Source organism: Ciona intestinalis, chromosome 6, assembly GCF_000224145.3.
Source record: "Ciona intestinalis chromosome 6, KH, whole genome shotgun sequence".
Classification (NCBI taxonomy): Eukaryota; Metazoa; Chordata; class Ascidiacea; order Phlebobranchia; family Cionidae; genus Ciona; species Ciona intestinalis.
Genome location: NC_020171.2, coordinates 1,287,899 through 1,307,408, shown reverse-complemented (window position 1 = coordinate 1,307,408; position 19,510 = coordinate 1,287,899). Strand labels below are relative to the sequence as shown.

Below are 19,510 nucleotides of genomic sequence, written 5' to 3'. Positions count from 1 at the left end.
CTAGTTTGTGTGTTCTGTCTCACAGTTATATTAAAAAGGTTTTAGTTCAGTGCCTTCTGTATATTTGGCAGAGAAAATCCGCCTGTGGCAGGGCAACAACAGTCGTTATAGCACGAGTGTTCTGTTTCATATACCTCAACCTCATGCCAGCTTATAAGTTAATACATGTGTAACTTTGTAAGGTGCTACAACAATGTATTTAATTTCGATCGTTTCTTGTCGGATGACACACACGCCCATAATGAAAGCAGTGTACGGCGCCGTGGTATAGTGGTTATCGCACGGGCCTGTAACCCAGAGGTAATGGGTTCAAGGCTCGACGCTGCTACCATTGTGGGCGTAAGTGTCCTTGGGCAAGACACTTAACGGCAATTGCTCCAACCCAGTCACTAATGGGTTGTCTAAAAAACAATGACAAAAAAACAAAAAAAATAATCACCCACAAAGTAACATACATGGTAACTCGTAAGCTGGCACGAGGTGTTAAACCCGTGAGATAACGACTGTCGTTTCAGGCCACGCGAGGATAAAGTAAGTTACATTCATTCAGTGTCAAGCTTTCTTAGCTTGAACCCGTATCCTCTGATCTAGACACAAGCGTTCTAAAATCTGAACCACAGCTTCCACAAAAAACAAATTTTGATAGTTTCTTGCCAGAGGACACAAATTCCAAACGTGGCAGTGGTATCAGGCCCTTACATCTTTTCTAAAGGCGAGCGTTCCAAAAACCGAGCCCAAAGTGTGGACAAAAACCACCAGATCATACAATGTACATTTGTTCACCATTCAATATATTTGGTATTTCAATATTTTAAGTAAAAGGCAGCACAAAATAAACACGGTTACATTTAATAAGGCACAAGCTCAAAACATTTAGATGATTTTTTCAGACCAGTTTTAAAAATCGAACTGCAGTTCCGAAAAAAGTAGTTCACAGTGGTGAGTCTGTAGTAAAGAATCTAAATCTAACTCAACCAAGAGACAAAAGTCATGTGGAAATGGTAAAACGGTGAAATGCATTTTTCATCATTAAGTTTATATTATATTGAATTTGCCGGTTAGGAAAATAGTGAAGAATTAAGTATGTGCTCTAATGTAATGAAGTTATTTCTCAAAAACTCTGAATATACTATTTATAATACATAAACGGGATACTAATCAGAAAAAATACTGTGGGACAGAATAACTGTACGTTAAAATAGTTTGGTCAGGTTGACAAAGTATTATAGAATGTAAAAAAATCGCGATTTTTTTGCGTCTTATTTTGTAAAGGTATTTGTAAAATGTGCAAATTCAAATACCATAAGAGCACCAAAACCTTAACGAATGGCCATTCTACAGAGTATAGTGATTTATGTGTAAGTAATTGGAGGTCTCAGGTGTGCCTCACTGAAGACCTCACCCTCATAGAATAGACTAGGACCAATAAGCCTACATCCCAGGTCTCAAGTGTGTCTTACTAATAACACACTAAGACTTTTTTTGCAACTTTTAAAATTTCACTATTTTAATTAAAATTTAATTTTTAGAAAAAAAAAGTTTGCCAACTCCGTAAAATGGCCATACCATTCTATTCAATAATAAGCATTTCTGGAATAAACATTATATACCATTAAATAAAGAGATTTGAAACAGACATTTATCTCTTTAGTGCAAACCTTATATTGTGAGGCAAGATATTAGAACACTACAAGTTAAGTTAATCCCAAATAAAAACTTTTTCTAAAAACAGAGGATTAAATATTAATACTCATATATAGTATAATAGGCACCAAACATTTTAAAACACAGGGGAGGCAGGGATAGTTGACACACTCCTATAAAACAAATTTGGTTTTAATTTTACCGATTAATTTGGTGCAAAAAATTGTGGAGTATGCCAGCCTACCCTGCCACCCCAGGTTTGGCGCCTATGCCTAATACCCATGTTTTAACCAGTTTTTGCCCTGTTGGTGACCACCCAAATATGTCACAAATGCTCTGCTATGTGACATAAAAAATATTTCAATTAATACCATATTTTTGAAGGTGTAAAACTAAAAAAAAACTTTTGTTGCGTAAAATCATTTTTTGCGCAAAAATGACGAAAAAAGGCAAATAATTATAATTAAATGAAAAAGCAAAAAAAATAGAACAAATCGGATTAAAACGAGACAAAAATTAAAATTCTGACGACACCCTTTGTTCTCGAACAATGGTCTATAACATCATAATAGTGACCATTGGACCGCGTCACGAGAATTTAACGATTTCCAGAAATATTTTATAATATTTTTATGTTATGATTGCTTAATAATCGGCAACGGATGAGCTTCGGAATTAAACACCCATTCATTTAAGTTAAGCAGGTCATCATCAGAAAACAAGAGATATAGGTACCTGGAAAAAATACATTTGTTATATGGTATATATACAGGTGGTTTATATAACATGTGCTGTTCTATTATATGTGGGTGAGGTCTTACGGCAAGGCACGCCATGGGACATGAAAATTAGGGTGGAATTGGCCCATTATAGTGACACCTAGGGTGTTACAACCCATTTTAGAGACAACTGGGTAGGAGAAATGTCCGTTTAGTGTCCTGCCGTAAGACATATACGCTTACAATGGTATCAGTAGCGAGCATTGGACCAAGTGTCATTCGGTTACAAAGCAAGCACCTTATCAGTGAACCACACAACCGAAAAATAAATAATAAATCGTACTATAAAAAAAATGTGCTTGTGTACAAAATATAACTGAGGAGTGTGCATGTTGTGTGTGGACTCACCATGTGTGTATTCTTGTGTATATGAAGACACTCATGTTATAACTTGAAAGCATGAACTATTTCTTATATTTCTGATGAATGTGTCTAATATACTGACTATGACATCATAAAAGCCTTTCTTTTTCTGAGACTTCATTTTTCACATTTTACCATAATACCATTGGTGACTTGTACTAACAGTCCATTTTTAAGTAGAAATGACATTCCGAAATACCAAATTTGTTTGCATGGAAAAAACACTCGTTCCTATAACATAACGACTATAGCGTAATCGCTTTAGTTTAAAGCATTGACATTTTCGCCGCTTTTTAATTTTTTAAATTGTTTGTTTGAAATTTTAAACAATTTGGAATAAGGTAATTGTGCGTAAGTAGAAACATGTCATGGGACCTCAGATTTATGCCAGAATTGGCTCAATACCCCAATAAAGGTATAAAACTGTAAAGTCATCTTATAGACCTACATATAAATACACATAAGATGTACAACTTATCCCCTGACACATAATGTATATACGGTGTATAATAAGAACCAAGCACTTACTTTAAAGTCTCAGCAAGGAAGAAACTCTGTTGTACATCATCATACTGTGGGTTGGCTGCATATACATCTTTTATACCAGTGTATCCGTTCTCTGTACGACAATTCTTCTCTAGTGCCTGCATGGAAAAGGTGTTTTTAGAGAATAAATAATCACAATATTGTGAAAGAATGACCATTTAAAAACCTATAATATACAAAATATAGAATAAATCATGTTTACAACAAAATTAGGAAGATACAAAAAAATCTGATATAAACAATGCTGCAAGAGACACAAAAACAACAAAAAAACACACACAAAAAAAATTGTCAGGAAAAAAATTGCAACACACCATAAAATGAACTTAAAAACAAACAAAAACAAGAACAAAACTTACATACAAAAACACACACAGAAACAAGAACACCACCAACCTGTGCTGCATCCCAGCCCCACTGTCTGTACTTTGGATCCTTAGTAAGTCTCCACATATAAAAGTAAGTCTCTATAACTTCTGGTCTTAGTATATAATACTTTTCATTGGCACGTAATGCGGTGGCTTCGTTGCCCCCAGATAAATGAAAAGCTTCTGGTCCAAGTTTTAACGCTGGAAATTAGTTTCATTTGTTAAAAATGGGGTAATAAGCAATTAAAGTGCTTATGTTATCCTAACGTTTTAAAAAAGGCAAAAACACAATATGTTTTAGAACCTGTTTTAAACTTAAAACAGCTTTTACCCTGCTGTTAGGTGTCTATACAGAGAAACAAAGCCAAAGCATATGCTGCTGTTAAGTTTCAATACAAACAAGTAGAGCCAAAGTATATTGTATTAACGACATTAATCAATGAGGTTCCATATGTTTAATAATTATGAGTGTAACTGGCATCAGGAAAAAGTCTTGCCAAATGGCAAATGACAGAAAAGGCGGAAATACACTTCTATTTTATACCAGATGAGTCCCTGTGAGATTATTTACATTATACCTAACAGCAGAAGTAACAGAATATATAACTTACTTGCTTTGTCATAAGACTCATGACATGTATGAGCAATCTCGCCCCCAAGTTTCATGTAATGGTCTTTATCCTTTGACCCCTCAGCCCCCAGGGCAAACATACCCCCAGCGAAACACGTCAGGTGACCCATCTTTGGCTCAAGTCGACCGGAACGCCATTCACCCAAGTAAGTCAAGCCCCCAGGGGATTTTCCCATTACATGCTTTTCTATGGCCTGGAAAATACATCAAATATTTTTTTCTTGACTTTTGTTTGTTTTTGTGTTAGTATATTTTTTGTAAGTTTTTTTCGTGTTATTTTTGTTTTTTGGGTGGTATTTTTTTATTTTTTGGGGGGTGTATCTGCACTTTATGCATTTTATAACCTGTGAGGATACAGTTTTATACAGGTGTAAATCGAACAATTCCAAAACACAAAGAGAAAGATGAAACCGGCTACGTGTACAATATAACTTAAATTTAACCAATATTTTAAATTTTTAAGACAGTATCTTACTTCGACAGCTTCATCATACATTTGCCTTGCTACAACATCTGTTTTGTCCGACAACACCCAGGATTTAAGAAGATATTCGTAAAAACTATCGCCAAGGGCACCAACGGATACATGGCCTGAAAAATTATATAAACAGATATTAAAGTGACATACCAACGAAAAACCAAAATTTGTGTATTGATAGTGCGACCTAACACTCAAATGCAACCTAACGCTACTATACCATCAAAGTTTTAAAACACAAAACAGCTTTTTAAAAAAAATAGTTTTGTTTACATGGCCTGAATAAATGAATAAACACATATTAAATAAAAGTAACATATCATGCAATTTTAGCTGTAATTTTAGGGATGCCTAGGGCAGCATGTTACCATAACTTTTGAAACATGGGTGACAATAAATGATCTAACACTGCAGGTTTAAAGCTAAAACAGATTGTACCCTCCTGTTAGGTTTGTCTATACAAACAGGCAGAGCTAGGGTATATGTTTTACAAGTATGAGTGTTACTGCATCTTCACAATGTTACTTCTAATGGTATACCATATCTATAAGGGCGAGGTCCCATGGTGAGGCATGTTAGGAGAGCTAGAATTTAAGCCAGAGTTGGCCCATTATTATATAAACAAACAATTTACTCACGTTGACCCCATGCTCCAGTTTGTGGGTTGATGTAATTTGGATAAAGACCATTTGGTTTGTCAGCCTTTCGTAAAAACTCACGAATTTTAACGACTTTTTCCAAATAAACAGGATTCCCTAAAAATTTTAAATAAAAACTTGATTAATTTTGTTATACATAAGGAATACTACAACTCATTGAACTAATTATTTAGGCCTATTTATTCTTTTTTTTATTTGTTTTTTATTCTTTACCTGTAGCTTTACTTAGCATAGAAAACTCAAGATGTAGAGTTCCAAACTCCGATAAAATAGAACTTCCCCCTGAAGCCCATCCCCAGTTCTTCACATTACCCCTGAAATGAAAAGTAAACTTTAACACCAAAAAACTTGAATTCTAAACTTGACCACAGCACTGTGACATGAAACAGTGTGCCGCAAAACTATCTCAACCTTAAAATTTATAGAAAAAACTTTTGGCATGCCTTGTGTAAATCAAAAAATAAATAAATAAATTGGTGTGTTGTGAAAAGTGACAACAAATCAGTTGTCTAATGAGTCTATGAAATTTGAGAACCACTGCAGAAATTATAGTGCAGACACTCAGACAGCATTAATTACTGGTTAAGCTTGTTACAAAACCAGTAAAACAGCCGTGTTGTCATGCACGGAAATTCTATAAATATATGCATGGAAATACCTTAAACAGCTCGAGGATATTGTTATTTATGTGATTCGTGGCAGAATACATATACTGACAGATTGACAGAACCAAAACAACAATGACAAAACATACATAATGGCATTTAGTTTACAAATGCATGGGCGTCAAATTTTGGAGATTTAAAAAAACAAAATCTGACGTGACATTACTAAAATACAGTTACACTCATAGTTGTCAAACATATGGAAACTCATGGATTAATCTGGTAAAATATATGTTTGCTTGTTTTTATACTTTGTTTGTATAGACACCTAACAGCATAAAAGCTGGTTTAGACTTAAAACCAGGGTGCCATACCCCTAACATTACACCTACATGCCCTTTTATAAATCCAATGATTATTTACTTTTCATACAGAAATATTCTTAATATAGATTATTTGGTTTCATGGATTGTAGGCAAGTATATGGATCAATGGATATTATGTCAGCCGTAATAACACACCCTATATGGGAGAATTGAATGATTGAAAACGTATTTTAAAAGATTTTCAAATGCTCAAAATATAGTAGTGGGGTCAGGGCACCTTTAGCACATACTATCCAAGTATCCTGATCAGGTTTTAAAAAAATTAAAACATTTAACAACTATCTATGGGAGTCGCGAGGATACGGATTTATAAATCTTTGAAAGGTTTTTGTTTACCACCAAATGGGAAGAGAAAATAAAATAGAATGAAAAAGTGTCCCATCTTCCTCCACCTTACTGTACAACTGTACTAGTTTTACACAGTGTTTGATTAGATATTTTGCCAGACTTGTTATTTAGTCTTAAAATTACTTAGAAATTATAAATATAGCCTAAGGTGTATGTATGTATAACCATAAGCAATGTTGTTTTCTGTGTAAAGTCATGTAGCTTTGGCTGCATACTGAGCATGAGGTGTATAGATAACAGTATGTATGTCTTGTGTATAAGAAACACCCATGTTATAACGTAACAGCAGGCATAATATATAAAACACACACTATAAAAAGCAGTACCATGTCACAACAGGCTCAAAAAATAAATACATTCTATCTTGTGTTTACTCGTATAGTAGTTAATGATATATTACACGCACTAAACATATGTCATTGGGTTGTAAAATGGGTCCAAAATAAAGCAAATATTGACACAGTATTTGTGCAAATGTAATGTCAAAGTATTATTCCTAATGCCATAGGTCATAGGACCTGAGATTTAGGCCACAGTTGGCCCATTACCCCAAATTGTATATATTTATTTTATTCTAAATGGGTGAGGTCCTACAGCGTGACACGCCATGGGACCCAAGATTTTAACCAGAGTTGGCTCATTAAATTGCCCTATAGCACCAAACATGGTCTATCTAAACTTACACATTAACAAAAAAAAAGGAAAAATGTCAGATTAAGGTCAGAGTTGGCCCGTTACCCCAAAGCAATGTCAAAACGTAAACCTTACACATAGAAAAATATCAAAGTCACAAAACTCACGTTGTAGGATTGATAAGAGCATATGGGATCCCAGTAGCTGTATTAAATGCAGGCAGCAGTTTGTCAGTTATGATTTTCGCTTGGTTTAACAATGTTGTATCACCAGAAAGGAAGTAGGCAGATAGTAAACCACCAATAAATCGAATGTTTACTTCAAATACAGAAATATCTGTTCTCTGTAAAAAAAGACAACTTTTTATAAATTTTTGCCAATTTGGAACTTTGTTTTAGTAATTTTTGTCAGGTATACATTTAGTAGTAAACAAACATTCAAAGAATTATAAAACTGTACCCCCACGATTCCATGAACTGTTTTTAATTGTTTAAAATACAATCAGAATATTTAGATAGTATGTGCTAAAGGCATCCCGTCTTCCCCCACCCCACCAAAACAAAATGATGTTTCATTATGTATGGTAGCAACAACAGCAGATTTTTTAAAGCAAACAATGCTATGAACAAGCTATTTAAATAAACTTACAGAGTTCATATTTAGACCCATGACCCATTCTGCCCCTTCTTTGAATTCCTTATGCATTCCCATGATGTATAAAGTATCCAGTGCGTCTACTATGGTGGCTCCTGTGTCGGCGCTAAAAACAACAGAAATTTTCAGTTTTTATATCATTCAAAAACATGCACTATGAAATAGGTTGCTAAACTTAGTTTTAAGTTTTTTAACATATATATATATATATATTTATTTTTTATATTTTTTTATTTTAAATTTTGAGTTTTTTTATTGCTCCAACACATGTAGTATGAATTAGGTAGTTAGATTTATTTTTTAATTCAGGTTAATCAACCCATTTTTAACTAAAAATCATGTTTTTCGCTAAATAATTGAATGTACATAACATTTTATTTATTTTGTTAAGTTTAACACATGCACCATGACATAAGCAGTAGATGTATGTTTAAAATAAAGTTTCAGGTTGAAAAACAGCCTTTTGATATAAAATTTCGTTTTTTTTTATATATTTATTCCTATTTTTAATTTAAAAATATTATTGCTGTCAGAGTCACTTTAAAAATTTCAATTTAATTTTGATTGACATTTTATATTTATAGATTCCAACAGGATACAATAGTCTTTATGCGTCAGACCGAAAATTTCCGCTGAGCTCGGCAATTTTTGGCAACCGGCGTTCAAATTGTGCCGCCAATTCAAAGCTACAACTTCCTGGAATGAGAACAAAGTGGGCTGTTCGAAAAAACGAATTTTGGCGCCATTTATCAAACACAAATGCTCTGGAATTTGAGATCTGTTTAATTATTAATAGGGTCGATTACTGTCTATCACAAGTATATAGAGTGTAAGAATCCAACCTATGCCTTTGAAAAGGTAAAGAGACATTAGGTCATTTTTGCCAATATGTTTGGTATGAAAAGATTACTCAAATTGATAGGTGTCACAATTTTAACTTTTACTGTAATATTAGCAATAGTTAGTTTACCAGTTCTTACTTTTTAACAGATATTAGCGGGAAAAAAAAGCTTTTTTTAGCACTTAAACTGGGGTACTAAAACACACAATGTTACGCCTGTTTTAAAAGTTGGGCACCCCTAATATCAAGCATATATATGCTCAAATTTAAAAAGAAATGCTTTTTTACACTTTATAAGAGTTTATAAAACACAAAACATTTTTAAACCCAGACATCATTAGCAAATTAATTAAGTTTTATATAAAATCTTATTTGACAGCATGAAAGGGGTATTTTATTGGCAAAAAAGAAAACCTAATTATGTCTAAAATCCAATCTTCACACTACAGACTTAGGGTGCGTAGGCAGCAGAAAGTGACATTTAAAATGGTGTAAGCTCCCTGGAATTATTTATGAACAGACCCATCGCACAGGGCTAATGCAATCATTGATTTGGCTAAAATCTGATTACAGCCCACTTAATCATTTAAGCTGTGACAAAACAGAATATTTTTTTTCGTTTTATTAGGAAAAGCTATTCTGTTAAAACGTTAATTTTCTGATGGTCTTGTCAGATAAGAGATGAAAAATTGGTGTAATATTGTTACATAACATTAGAAATTGACTCAATTTAATGCATAATAGTGAAATAAAATAACATTTTTTACCAGAAAAGTTATACCTAAGGCTAGCAACAGCTTAAAAGTTAAAAAATATCTGGCAACACTGTAAAAAATAGATAATTCAGTGTTTCCATGCTTATCAATATCAGGTGCCATATTATGGCATTACAAAGAAAATAAGCCAATTCAAGAATCAATATGCATTTACCTCCCAAAAATATTGGCAGAATGACGGGATTTTGAGATTGGACGTAACTCATTTGCCCCCCATGCGAAATCCTTGTAACCTTTCCAAGCCAATTTCATCATCTGTATGAAAAACAAATCAGCAATTTAACTTTTACGGTACTATCTAAAAAAAATTCTGAAGGAAAAATAAAGGAGCAAAATAAATAATTTAACTGTGTTCTGAAACATATATATATATGTATAGCATAGGCTATAATAACACTTATATATATATATATATATACATAGAAATAGAGAGAGTAAATAGACTAATTACAAGTATGAGTTAATTTATACTAAATTGTATTGTGAATTTAGCAGCCACACTTTTTTTTACCCAAGTACTTTTTACCCCTATCGTGTTTTATCGACTGTGCTTTAGTTGTCAAGTCCTTTCCTTTGCTGTTTAGTTAATTATACTTTTTCTACTATAGCATTTAAAGAGATAAAAAAATATGTTCTATCATATATTTATATGTGCGCATTCAAATTTTTAAGTTAAATTCCATTGAATGCAATTAAAGAAAATAATAAAAAAAATTCTGGTGATGTAAAATGAATTCATAAACACCAAAAAAACTTACATTTTTGATAGATTCTCTTTTCTCTATAATATCGGGGTCTGTAGGATTTCCTCTCGTATTATCATACGCTGATATTGTTCCAAGAGCAGAAGATCCTTTCTTCAGTTGCTCCATTAGTTTATCTTTCTCCTCCTTAGCTTGCTCCTCTGCAACCCTCCTCTTGTCTTCTTCAATCTTCTTTTTCATGTTCATAACCTAAAAACAAAAATTATTTTATTTTTTTTTAATGTCGAACTTTAATTTTTTTATTTAGGAATAGTGAGAATGAATTCTCATTATTTCTGATACTTTCCTCAGTAGAACACCCATTACAAAACATATGTAATGTTTAAAAAACTCACAACTTTTACAAATTATATATAAAAAGGCACAATAAATATAAAGATGAGATTATATTGACCTGCTCTATCCATCAACTAAATCTGGTTTGATCCGGTTTAAACCGTTGAGAAATAAATTGCATAGAGCATTTCCTATCACTTAATCAATAGTTCAATTATTCTAAGGTGAAAAAGCATTTAAAATTTTAAAAATTGTCTAAGAATATTTTTCAAGCTTAATTTCCGGTCAGAATATTTAACTCTTGTGAAGGTTACTTTATAAAAGCTATAATAGAAAAAATTACTGAATAAAAATGGGATTTAGATAATAACAAATTGATGGGTTTGAGTAAAATGGGAATGCCTGGAACTATGAATATAAAAGTAAGGATCTGATGCTACGAAAATGTAACAGACAAAAATCAAGTCCAACAAATTGTATAATGAAAAAGATATATATATATATAGAACAATTCACATAAATGGGATCGAAGTCTTTTATTCAAAAAGAATCTAAATATAAAGGTGTAAATGCATTTTAGCAATGTCAGCCCAAATTTTGTGCCAAATTCAAACCATGTTTCGCCTGTATACAAAACTGGCATACTTTGACAGATAGTTTTGTCTATAGGGAATACAAGAGCCAAAGCAGTCAAAACCCACTCAGAACTTAGTTGAACGTAAACTAATTAACTCCCAGGGGTAAACTATACACCAGTATATCAATATCTTAACTTGTATGTTTTAAATCACTTTAACTAATAACATATTAACTTTGGGTTGTAATTTATACACCAGCGGTCTGATGTATATGTATAGCATAGTATAAACTACAACTAATATTATGTTGACCTTCAATTATATATATAGTAGGGTGGGGAAAGATGGGACACCTTTTCATTTTGTTTTCTCTTTCTATTTGGTAGTAAACAAAGAACATTCAAGGAATTATGAAACCGTTTCCTTACGACTTCCACAGACCGTTGTTAATTCTTTAAAACACGATCAGGCTATTTGAAAATTATGTGTTAAAGGTGTCCCATCTTCCCCCACCCCACTATATACATACACTAACACTACATACACTAATATTGCTGTCTGGTGCATAGGCTATGGAAATTTAACATATAATATATATAAGTTCTATTTTGTTGGTTTTCGGAGCGCAAGGTAATAATTAAGAGGGACAGACGGCGATCAGATACCATCCTAGTTTTGACTATAAAAATGATATACCTAATAAATGACACATTAATTTTGAATTGTACGTACTTATACACTAAAATAGCTCTAGTATAAATATAGTATCAATTTGGTTAATCCAGTTACTGTGCAAATGAACATGAATTTCATTAGCAATTTATTCAAATTCAGTACTATCTATTTAAAGTTAGGAATATACAACTCTTGTTAAAAGTAGTGCAGCCTGTTAGGGCTGTTGTTTTGTGCAATGTAGGTACATTAATTAAATGTAGGTAAAATAATTCACTTACGTTTAAGCTTCATATAAATATAGTTCTATGTTTATGCCCGGCATAGTAGATAATCTAGTATTAACATACACCAAACATGTCGTAACGAAAATCTTTTTAAAAATTTATGATCAAGAAAACAAAAATATGACAACCGATTAAAACTAAACCCATTTTTAGTGATGCCCAGAAAGCAAGTTTTTATTCCAAAACTGCAAAGAAGTATCTTTGTAATTTTTCATGTCAAAAATAATTGTCTATAGTATGGAACTATAGTTATAGCATAAAGAAAGCCTAAATTCTAGGACCCATGTTATGCCACGCTGTGTACCAACATAGTATAACATAAAGTACATGTTAATGAGATTTGACTTTTAAACATCTAAAGGTAAATTAGGCATTTAACTTAAGAAGAAATAGTGTATGAAATTATGCTACCCCTAAATTTAATTTGTAATTACACATCGTTACTAATTATAGGCGTTACCCTCTGCTCACTTGTATGAAAACTTAATAGTAGGGGAAAGCTGTTTGTGCATAAAACTGGGGTGCTAAAACATATGCGGTTACCCCTGTTTCAAAATTGGGGTTAAATACCAACCCTAAAAAGATACATAAATAAACCCAATACCAGGCATAATGTAAATAATCTTTAAGCGGTTTATTCCGTATAAAAACGGGTGTATTTCTGACGTTTGATAATTTTTTGTCAGAAAGCAGACGAAACATCAGAAATACACTACACTTTTAAAACAGATAAGCCGCTGAAAGATTACTTAAAACACAATCAGTTTGTCTGTAATTAATTCCTATGTAAACAATGTGGATTGTAATACAATAATAGTAATTACCTGATTAGCTTCATTTATTGCATTTTCATGTTTTTCTTGGTAAGTTTCAAACTGTCTTCGCTGGCCGGCATCTTTTGGATTGAAAACGACATGCTGGTCTAATTGTGGTGCTGGTGGTATCTTTTCTATACCAGTTTCAGCCGGTTTGAAGCCGTTAACTGAAACAAGTTTGGGTTAGCACTTTAGAAGCAATAATTTTAGGAATAAGTTATATTGGGTGCAACAGTTGGGCTTTTTCATTAATGCTATTTTCCATACTTTTTACCAATAGCCTGTCTTAACAAATGTTTTTTTGCTGCTGATTCCCTTCTCTTGGTTCTTAAAATAACATGATTTTCGCTATCGTTTTTGAAGCGATAAATAAAAGCTATATATTATGTTTTACACAGCTTTTATCTTTAAAAATATTCATACTTGGTTTAACGTAATTTGCCGGCAAAGTGTCGTGTCTGTGTTCGAAAAAGCCACGAATGTCCACAGTCTCAGTTTTGGGCAACATGAAGACCATGGTGTAGCAGAATACCACCACAGTAAGAAGCCCAACACCAACTACTATCTGCTTTAACTTTACTAAACCCATGTTTAATTTAAACCCTAGAAAGTAAGTACAAATTGAAAAACAGTTATAATAAATTAAATATTAGTTGTTTATCTACTGCAATACATTAACAATGGGTGTTATAACGTAACAGAAAACGACGGTCGTTAATACACAGCTATTTGAATATATATATTGTGTATAGTGAGTAACCGTGCAGAAATACATGTTGCAAAACAAATTGCAAAATAAAACGGACACCCTTGCCTATAGCGGAGTAGAGATTTCCGCTATTCCTCACTTAAAACTGCTTTTTGTTTAGTTTTGTACCACACGTTAAAGAAATACAGTATATAACAGGCCTTCGTTGTAATAAAATTAAAACATATTCGTATCTAATATATCCATAAACGATATGTTCTTGATTCAGCTCAGTAGATACACTGACACACACAACGACTTCTAAAATCGCATTCAATTTCGTTGAAATACACCGGTGTTAGCGCCTACAGATGTAATCGCGTTCTCAGCTGTTACAGCGACGACGAATTCATTGTGACGTCGCTCCGGACACGCTTGGGTAGTAAATGATTCGCGAGACATATTTCAAATATGGGTACGTTAGTGTTTAGTTTATATTAATAAGTGAGTGAAATGTTGTCTTTCCTCGTGGCAGGGAAATGACAGTCGTTATAACACAGGTGTTGTTTTTCATATTCCATGTACTCGTTATTAGTTACCACGTGTGTAATTTTGTGGGTTATTTGCAATAAATATTGTGCAAAGCTCGTTTGTTAGTAGATGATATAAATTTTTTCGATTAGACACATTACATATTCTCGGCCCACGATTCTCATGTTAGTGCAGTTTTTTGGGAAGTACTATTTCTACCAATGGTATTTCAACACTGAGTTTTGGTAAAATACACCAACAATTTTATGTAACTTGATAAAAGTTGAATTTTATATTATATTTCACCTCACAGTGCTACCTAAAAAGCCAATACAATAACATCACATTGAAATAGCTTTTATTGAAGACAGAGGAACTAACATAATCTCTTTGCAAACTTAATCTCATCTGGCACATATTACACAACAAAAACATAAAAGCAAAAAGCAGTTGTCAAAAAATTGCATCTGACGCGTAAAATTTGTAGAAATTCATGACTTGATTTGAATATAAGACATTTTTCATGTGATAGTTCAAATAAGTGATCAAGTATAATACAACGTGTACAAAATAATGCTCACACATTGCAACAGTGGCACTACTTGCTTAAAGAGACGATATTAATTGAGTTTAAAAATAAATTATCTGATTTGGTCTTTTTTTATAAAAAAATCATGTTATACAATTTTGTTCTTGGCACATTTTGTACATTAGAACTTTACAATTCCTCTTTGGCACCTGTTTTTGTTTCAGCATTATCATTATAAAACTTGTAGAAAACTTTGGCTCGCTCCTGAGAGATTTCACCCCTCTGGACTAAACCCTTGATTAGTTCCTGAAAAAAAGTTGTTTTTGTATAGGTATGCTTGTATGAATATATTTAAGGATATAATAACAGCTAAGAGTGAGCATAAGGTGTATAAACATACTTGTCAAGTTGCATAAAATGATATTCATGAGAAGTGTGAATACACCATGTGTGCCTGGTGTATAAGAAGACACCCATGTTATAACTCGACAGTGAGCATGAGGTGTATGAATACACCATGTGTGTCTGGTGTATAAGAAGACACCGATGTTATAACTCGACAGTGAGCATGAGGTGTATGAATACACCATGTGTGTCTGGTGTATAAGAAGACACCGATGTTATAACTTGACAGTGAGCATGAGGTGTATGAATATACCAAGTGTGTATACATATGCCCTATTCATACTTACTTTGTTAGCTGTATCTTGAGCTTCTTTTGCATCAAAAAGCAGCTGAGTATATAAAGTTTCAATTTCTTCACCTTTTTCCTCAAGCGTCTGAAATTTCGGCACAAAATGAAGTTATTAGATTTTAATATATATTTATATATATATATATTACATTTTGTATGTATATATATAATAGTTAAGATAGAAAACTATTAGCAAAATACAGCCGGTAAAACGACTATTTAATAAACGTAGGAAAAGTGTAGATAAAAAGGGGTACTAAAAACACTCAGTGAGTTGCAATTAAATAATTACTACGTAGTTAGACAAGACAAGAAGTTAACAGTAGTCATTTATTAGTAAACTATAGATTTTTAAAGTAAACATTATATTATCCCAAAAAAGTTTTACACAATATTGTTACATTGTCCCAAAAGTTGTACACAATTACCAAAAACTGCTTTGTTCAGTTTTGTACCACATATAACAAAGATGAAGTCTATATACTACATACTGATAAAACGTAATTGTAAATTTAAAACTTCATAAAAAAGCTAAAGTGCCTTACAGATTGATCAGCATAATCTTCAACAGTGATAAACTGGTCATCATTAGTGTCTATTTTCTTGAAAATCTCGGACAAAGTTGATTGACAGGTGTCATCCCATGCCTGAAGTGATGGTGGAATTACCTGTAAAATATTAAACTGTTAGTTAGATACCAATTTGCCTTTTTATTGCAATACTTATACTGCTGGTTAGATACTGTAATAAATATATGTTTAGATACATATACACAACATTAAACATAGGGTAAACATGACCATTTATAGTTTTGAATGTCTACTTCAAAAAATACGCTTCAAATGTGGGGTTATGGGCTAAACATGGCCTAAATCCCAGGTCTCCGACAAGGACCTTACCCATAAAGAATATTAAATAGTACAAACAAGCTTACTTCTGCACGTTATGTCTTACTTACCGACTTCATACCAGCTCTTAAATCTTCGATATCAATTCTGGGTGTGACTGACAAATTTTCCTGGACTAAAAACCTGTAGAAAGAAATTATATGAGTGACTTTACATTTAAATATATACATTGTTTGTAATATATCTTATACCTTAAATATATATATCTTTTAAGCTATTACCATATTAGATTAATGAATGTAAATGTAATTCCAAACTGTATGAAACAGAAGTTACAGAACAACCGTGTTATAACCACTGTCATTTTCCCGCCATGCTATGATAAATAAGTTACATTTATATATTTTTGTGTATGAAACAGAACTCCCGTGTTATAACTACTGTCATTGCAAGCCAAAAGATAAATAAGTTACATTAATTCATATATTGATGTGTACGAAACAGAACTAAGTTACATTAATAACCCGATTAACTCACAGTAAAGGTTGTTGCCCCTCACTTTGCTCTTCACCCTCTTCTTCATCTGCTGGTGGCTCTTGGCCCCCACCCTGTGGCTCCTTGACCTCAGCTTGCGGCAGTTCAGAACCAGGAACATAATCTGATATTAAAAACATATTTAGACACCCAAATTTATAGTGGTATGATGGATGAATGCAACTTGTTTATCATTACGTGGTGAAGGTCTTCTGTTTCATATACCTCGTGCTTGCTCACAAGTTATCACGTATTACCCAGCTTAAAAGTTACATATGTTGTAACTTGTAAGCGGACATGAGATGTATAAAACAGAACACCTGTGTGGCCGGTTATAGCGATTGTTGTTGCCCTGCTAGCAAGGGTAAAACTAAATAAGTTACATTCTCAATCAAAATAACTTACTCTTATCAAACATAATGACTTGTTTGGGTACAGTGCCTGAAAATGCATCTTTGGTCTCAAATTCACATTGGTCCAACATCACGTCTTTCACATCGCCACACCTCTCACTGTTAAGGTCTACATAGCTGGCTGGTAGATGATTAAACCATATGTTAATTGCTAGATTGTTGCCAAAAGAGTTGACTTGGTGGTGCCTGAAAAATAAGGTTTATGTTACTTAAGTGGAAAAGTGGTTAACAAGACTGCCTCCAGACCAGAGTTTCTGGGTTCAAGGCTCAATTCTGCTACCATGGTTTGAGGTTGTTACTTAGGTGGTCAGATAACATACCAAAAATGGTTTAATACAGGAAGAAGACGTGTATAAGAAGACACCCTGTTATAACTCGACAGCGAGCATGAGGTGTATGAATACACCATGTGTGTCTGGTGTATAAGAAGACACCCATGTTATAACTTGACAGTGAGCATGAGGTGTATGAATACATCATGTGTGTCTGATGTATAAAAAGACACATATGTTATAACTTGACAGTGAGCATGAGGTGTAGGAATATACCATGTGTGTTTGAGGTATAAGAAGACACCCATGGCTGAACGTAACATTAAGTATGGCGTGTTTATACTTAGAAGTACAACAGCATTTAATTTTCTGTGTAAATTGTTCTTTCTTAGTAGATAGGATAGTGTCATACGTACCTTAACTCATACATCATTGCTTCCTATGAGTTTCAATGTAACTTATAGCACGTCATTCATTCATTCAAACAAATATTATTCATATTTGTTGAAACAGACCAAGTTTATGAATAGATAAAACAGCAAGTGTTTTAATGTCTCTATAGATAAGTTACAACATGGTTGTCTTTTTTAACAATTGGCATAAAATATATATTCAATTATACACCTCACGCTCACTTTTAAGTTATAACATAGGTGTCTTCTTATACACCAGACACACATGGTGTATTCATACACCTCATGCTAAAATACATTTATACATCTCATGCTCATTGTTAAGTCACACCATAAATATATTCGTGAAAATATGTGTTTTGAAAAGTGTACAAAATAATACAACGACAAAATGAGTTCAACACTCTTTATTCTAACAAAATTCCCATTAGAAACTTCACAAACCATGCATGGACCATATGTACACCACTATAGTATTACAGTGCCTGCAATAATGCTGAGACAGCCTAAGGAAGCTTAATAACTTCCTTCCCTTAAAATATATGCGTAAGGTTTTAAACTCCTAACACCAGCAGTTAAGCTGCTAAGCATAGGCAGTTTTTAGATTAGGAATGTAATCTTAAATTTCTAAGAAATTAGTTAATATTTAACCAGTTTATTTTAAAAGCATCGTAATGTTTTAAACTACTTTAAACTATCATGTTAGTTGTATATTGTACGTTTTATGTATGCTTGAAATAGTTAAAAGTTCGCCAGGTTTAAACTGAGAGATACACATACACCTAATATAATGTAATAGGCCAAAATAATGAACACACAACACCCAAACAGTACAATTTCTGTACTGCCATTTACAAGGTACAAACAGGAGACTGACGATGCCATTTAGGCGAAATATATATCTCTTTTATTAAACAATTGGTTGGACTTGATTTTTGCTGTAACATTTTCATAGCACCAGTTTTTAACAACTCCAGGAGACTGACGATGCCATTTAAGCAAAATATATATTTTTTTATTAAACAATTGGTTGGGACTTGGTTTTTTCTGTTACGTTTTCACAGCACCAGTTTTTAACAACTCCAATAGTGACAAATGTACAAAATCTACAACTTACCATTTGTAAGGTATGAACAAGCAGTCTCCAGCTTCCATCTTAGCAATACCGTATCTAGTATCGGCAAGCCATGGGTATTTAACAAAGTCAACTGCGTCGACGTCTATACCAGAGTAGGAGCCTTCTGGATGGTCTATTACTTTGTTCACCCATTCCTGAGTAAAGAAACAAGTTAAATGTGATAAATGATTACATATAGATGCCGGAAAATTCTATAGTATGGTGGGGGAAACCTTTTGCACATAATATTCCTAGGGAAAAAAACAAGTTTAAAGCTTTGGTTTAAGGCTTTAGGCCCTCATTCCTAAAAATAGATCTTTCTTTATTAAATAAAGTTATGAACCTTTATTATACAATTGGTTGGATTT

At 32.9% G+C, this 19,510-nt stretch overlaps 2 protein-coding genes and 1 long non-coding RNA gene across 3 annotated transcripts in view; 1 reads left to right on the top strand and 2 right to left on the bottom strand.

Moving 5' to 3' along the window:
* Nucleotides 1-770: 770 nt before the first annotated feature.
* Nucleotides 771-13,702, bottom strand: LOC100185200 (mannosyl-oligosaccharide 1,2-alpha-mannosidase IA). The gene is made up of 13 exons (XM_002126962.5): nucleotides 13,527-13,702; nucleotides 13,113-13,270; nucleotides 10,470-10,664; nucleotides 9,866-9,966; nucleotides 8,089-8,200; nucleotides 7,608-7,783; nucleotides 5,682-5,782; nucleotides 5,448-5,564; nucleotides 4,807-4,922; nucleotides 4,312-4,525; nucleotides 3,729-3,901; nucleotides 3,315-3,430; nucleotides 771-2,379 (listed from the first exon to the last, which is right to left on the bottom strand). The coding sequence occupies exons 1-13, from the start codon at nucleotides 13,690-13,692 to the stop codon at nucleotides 2,280-2,282; spliced, it is 1,845 nt and encodes a 614-aa protein (XP_002126998.2). The 5' UTR covers nucleotides 13,693-13,702; the 3' UTR covers nucleotides 771-2,279.
* Nucleotides 13,703-14,198: 496 nt separating this feature from the next.
* LOC113474303 lies at nucleotides 14,199-14,777 on the top strand. The gene is made up of 2 exons (XR_003395964.1): nucleotides 14,199-14,266; nucleotides 14,636-14,777. It is a non-coding gene; the product is annotated as an uncharacterized LOC113474303 (long non-coding RNA).
* The window catches only part of LOC100182837, an 8,733-nt gene continuing 3,886 nt past the window's right edge, over nucleotides 14,664-19,510 (bottom strand). Inside the window, exons 6-12 of the mRNA XM_009860536.2 lie at nucleotides 19,143-19,297; nucleotides 17,333-17,526; nucleotides 16,931-17,051; nucleotides 16,504-16,576; nucleotides 16,091-16,213; nucleotides 15,544-15,630; nucleotides 14,664-15,157 (exon numbers count right to left, since the gene is read on the bottom strand). Of these exons, the coding sequence (XP_009858838.1) occupies nucleotides 15,041-15,157; nucleotides 15,544-15,630; nucleotides 16,091-16,213; nucleotides 16,504-16,576; nucleotides 16,931-17,051; nucleotides 17,333-17,526; nucleotides 19,143-19,297 (870 nt within the window). The 3' untranslated portion in view covers nucleotides 14,664-15,040. The remainder of the gene's footprint in view (nucleotides 15,158-15,543; nucleotides 15,631-16,090; nucleotides 16,214-16,503; nucleotides 16,577-16,930; nucleotides 17,052-17,332; nucleotides 17,527-19,142; nucleotides 19,298-19,510) is intronic.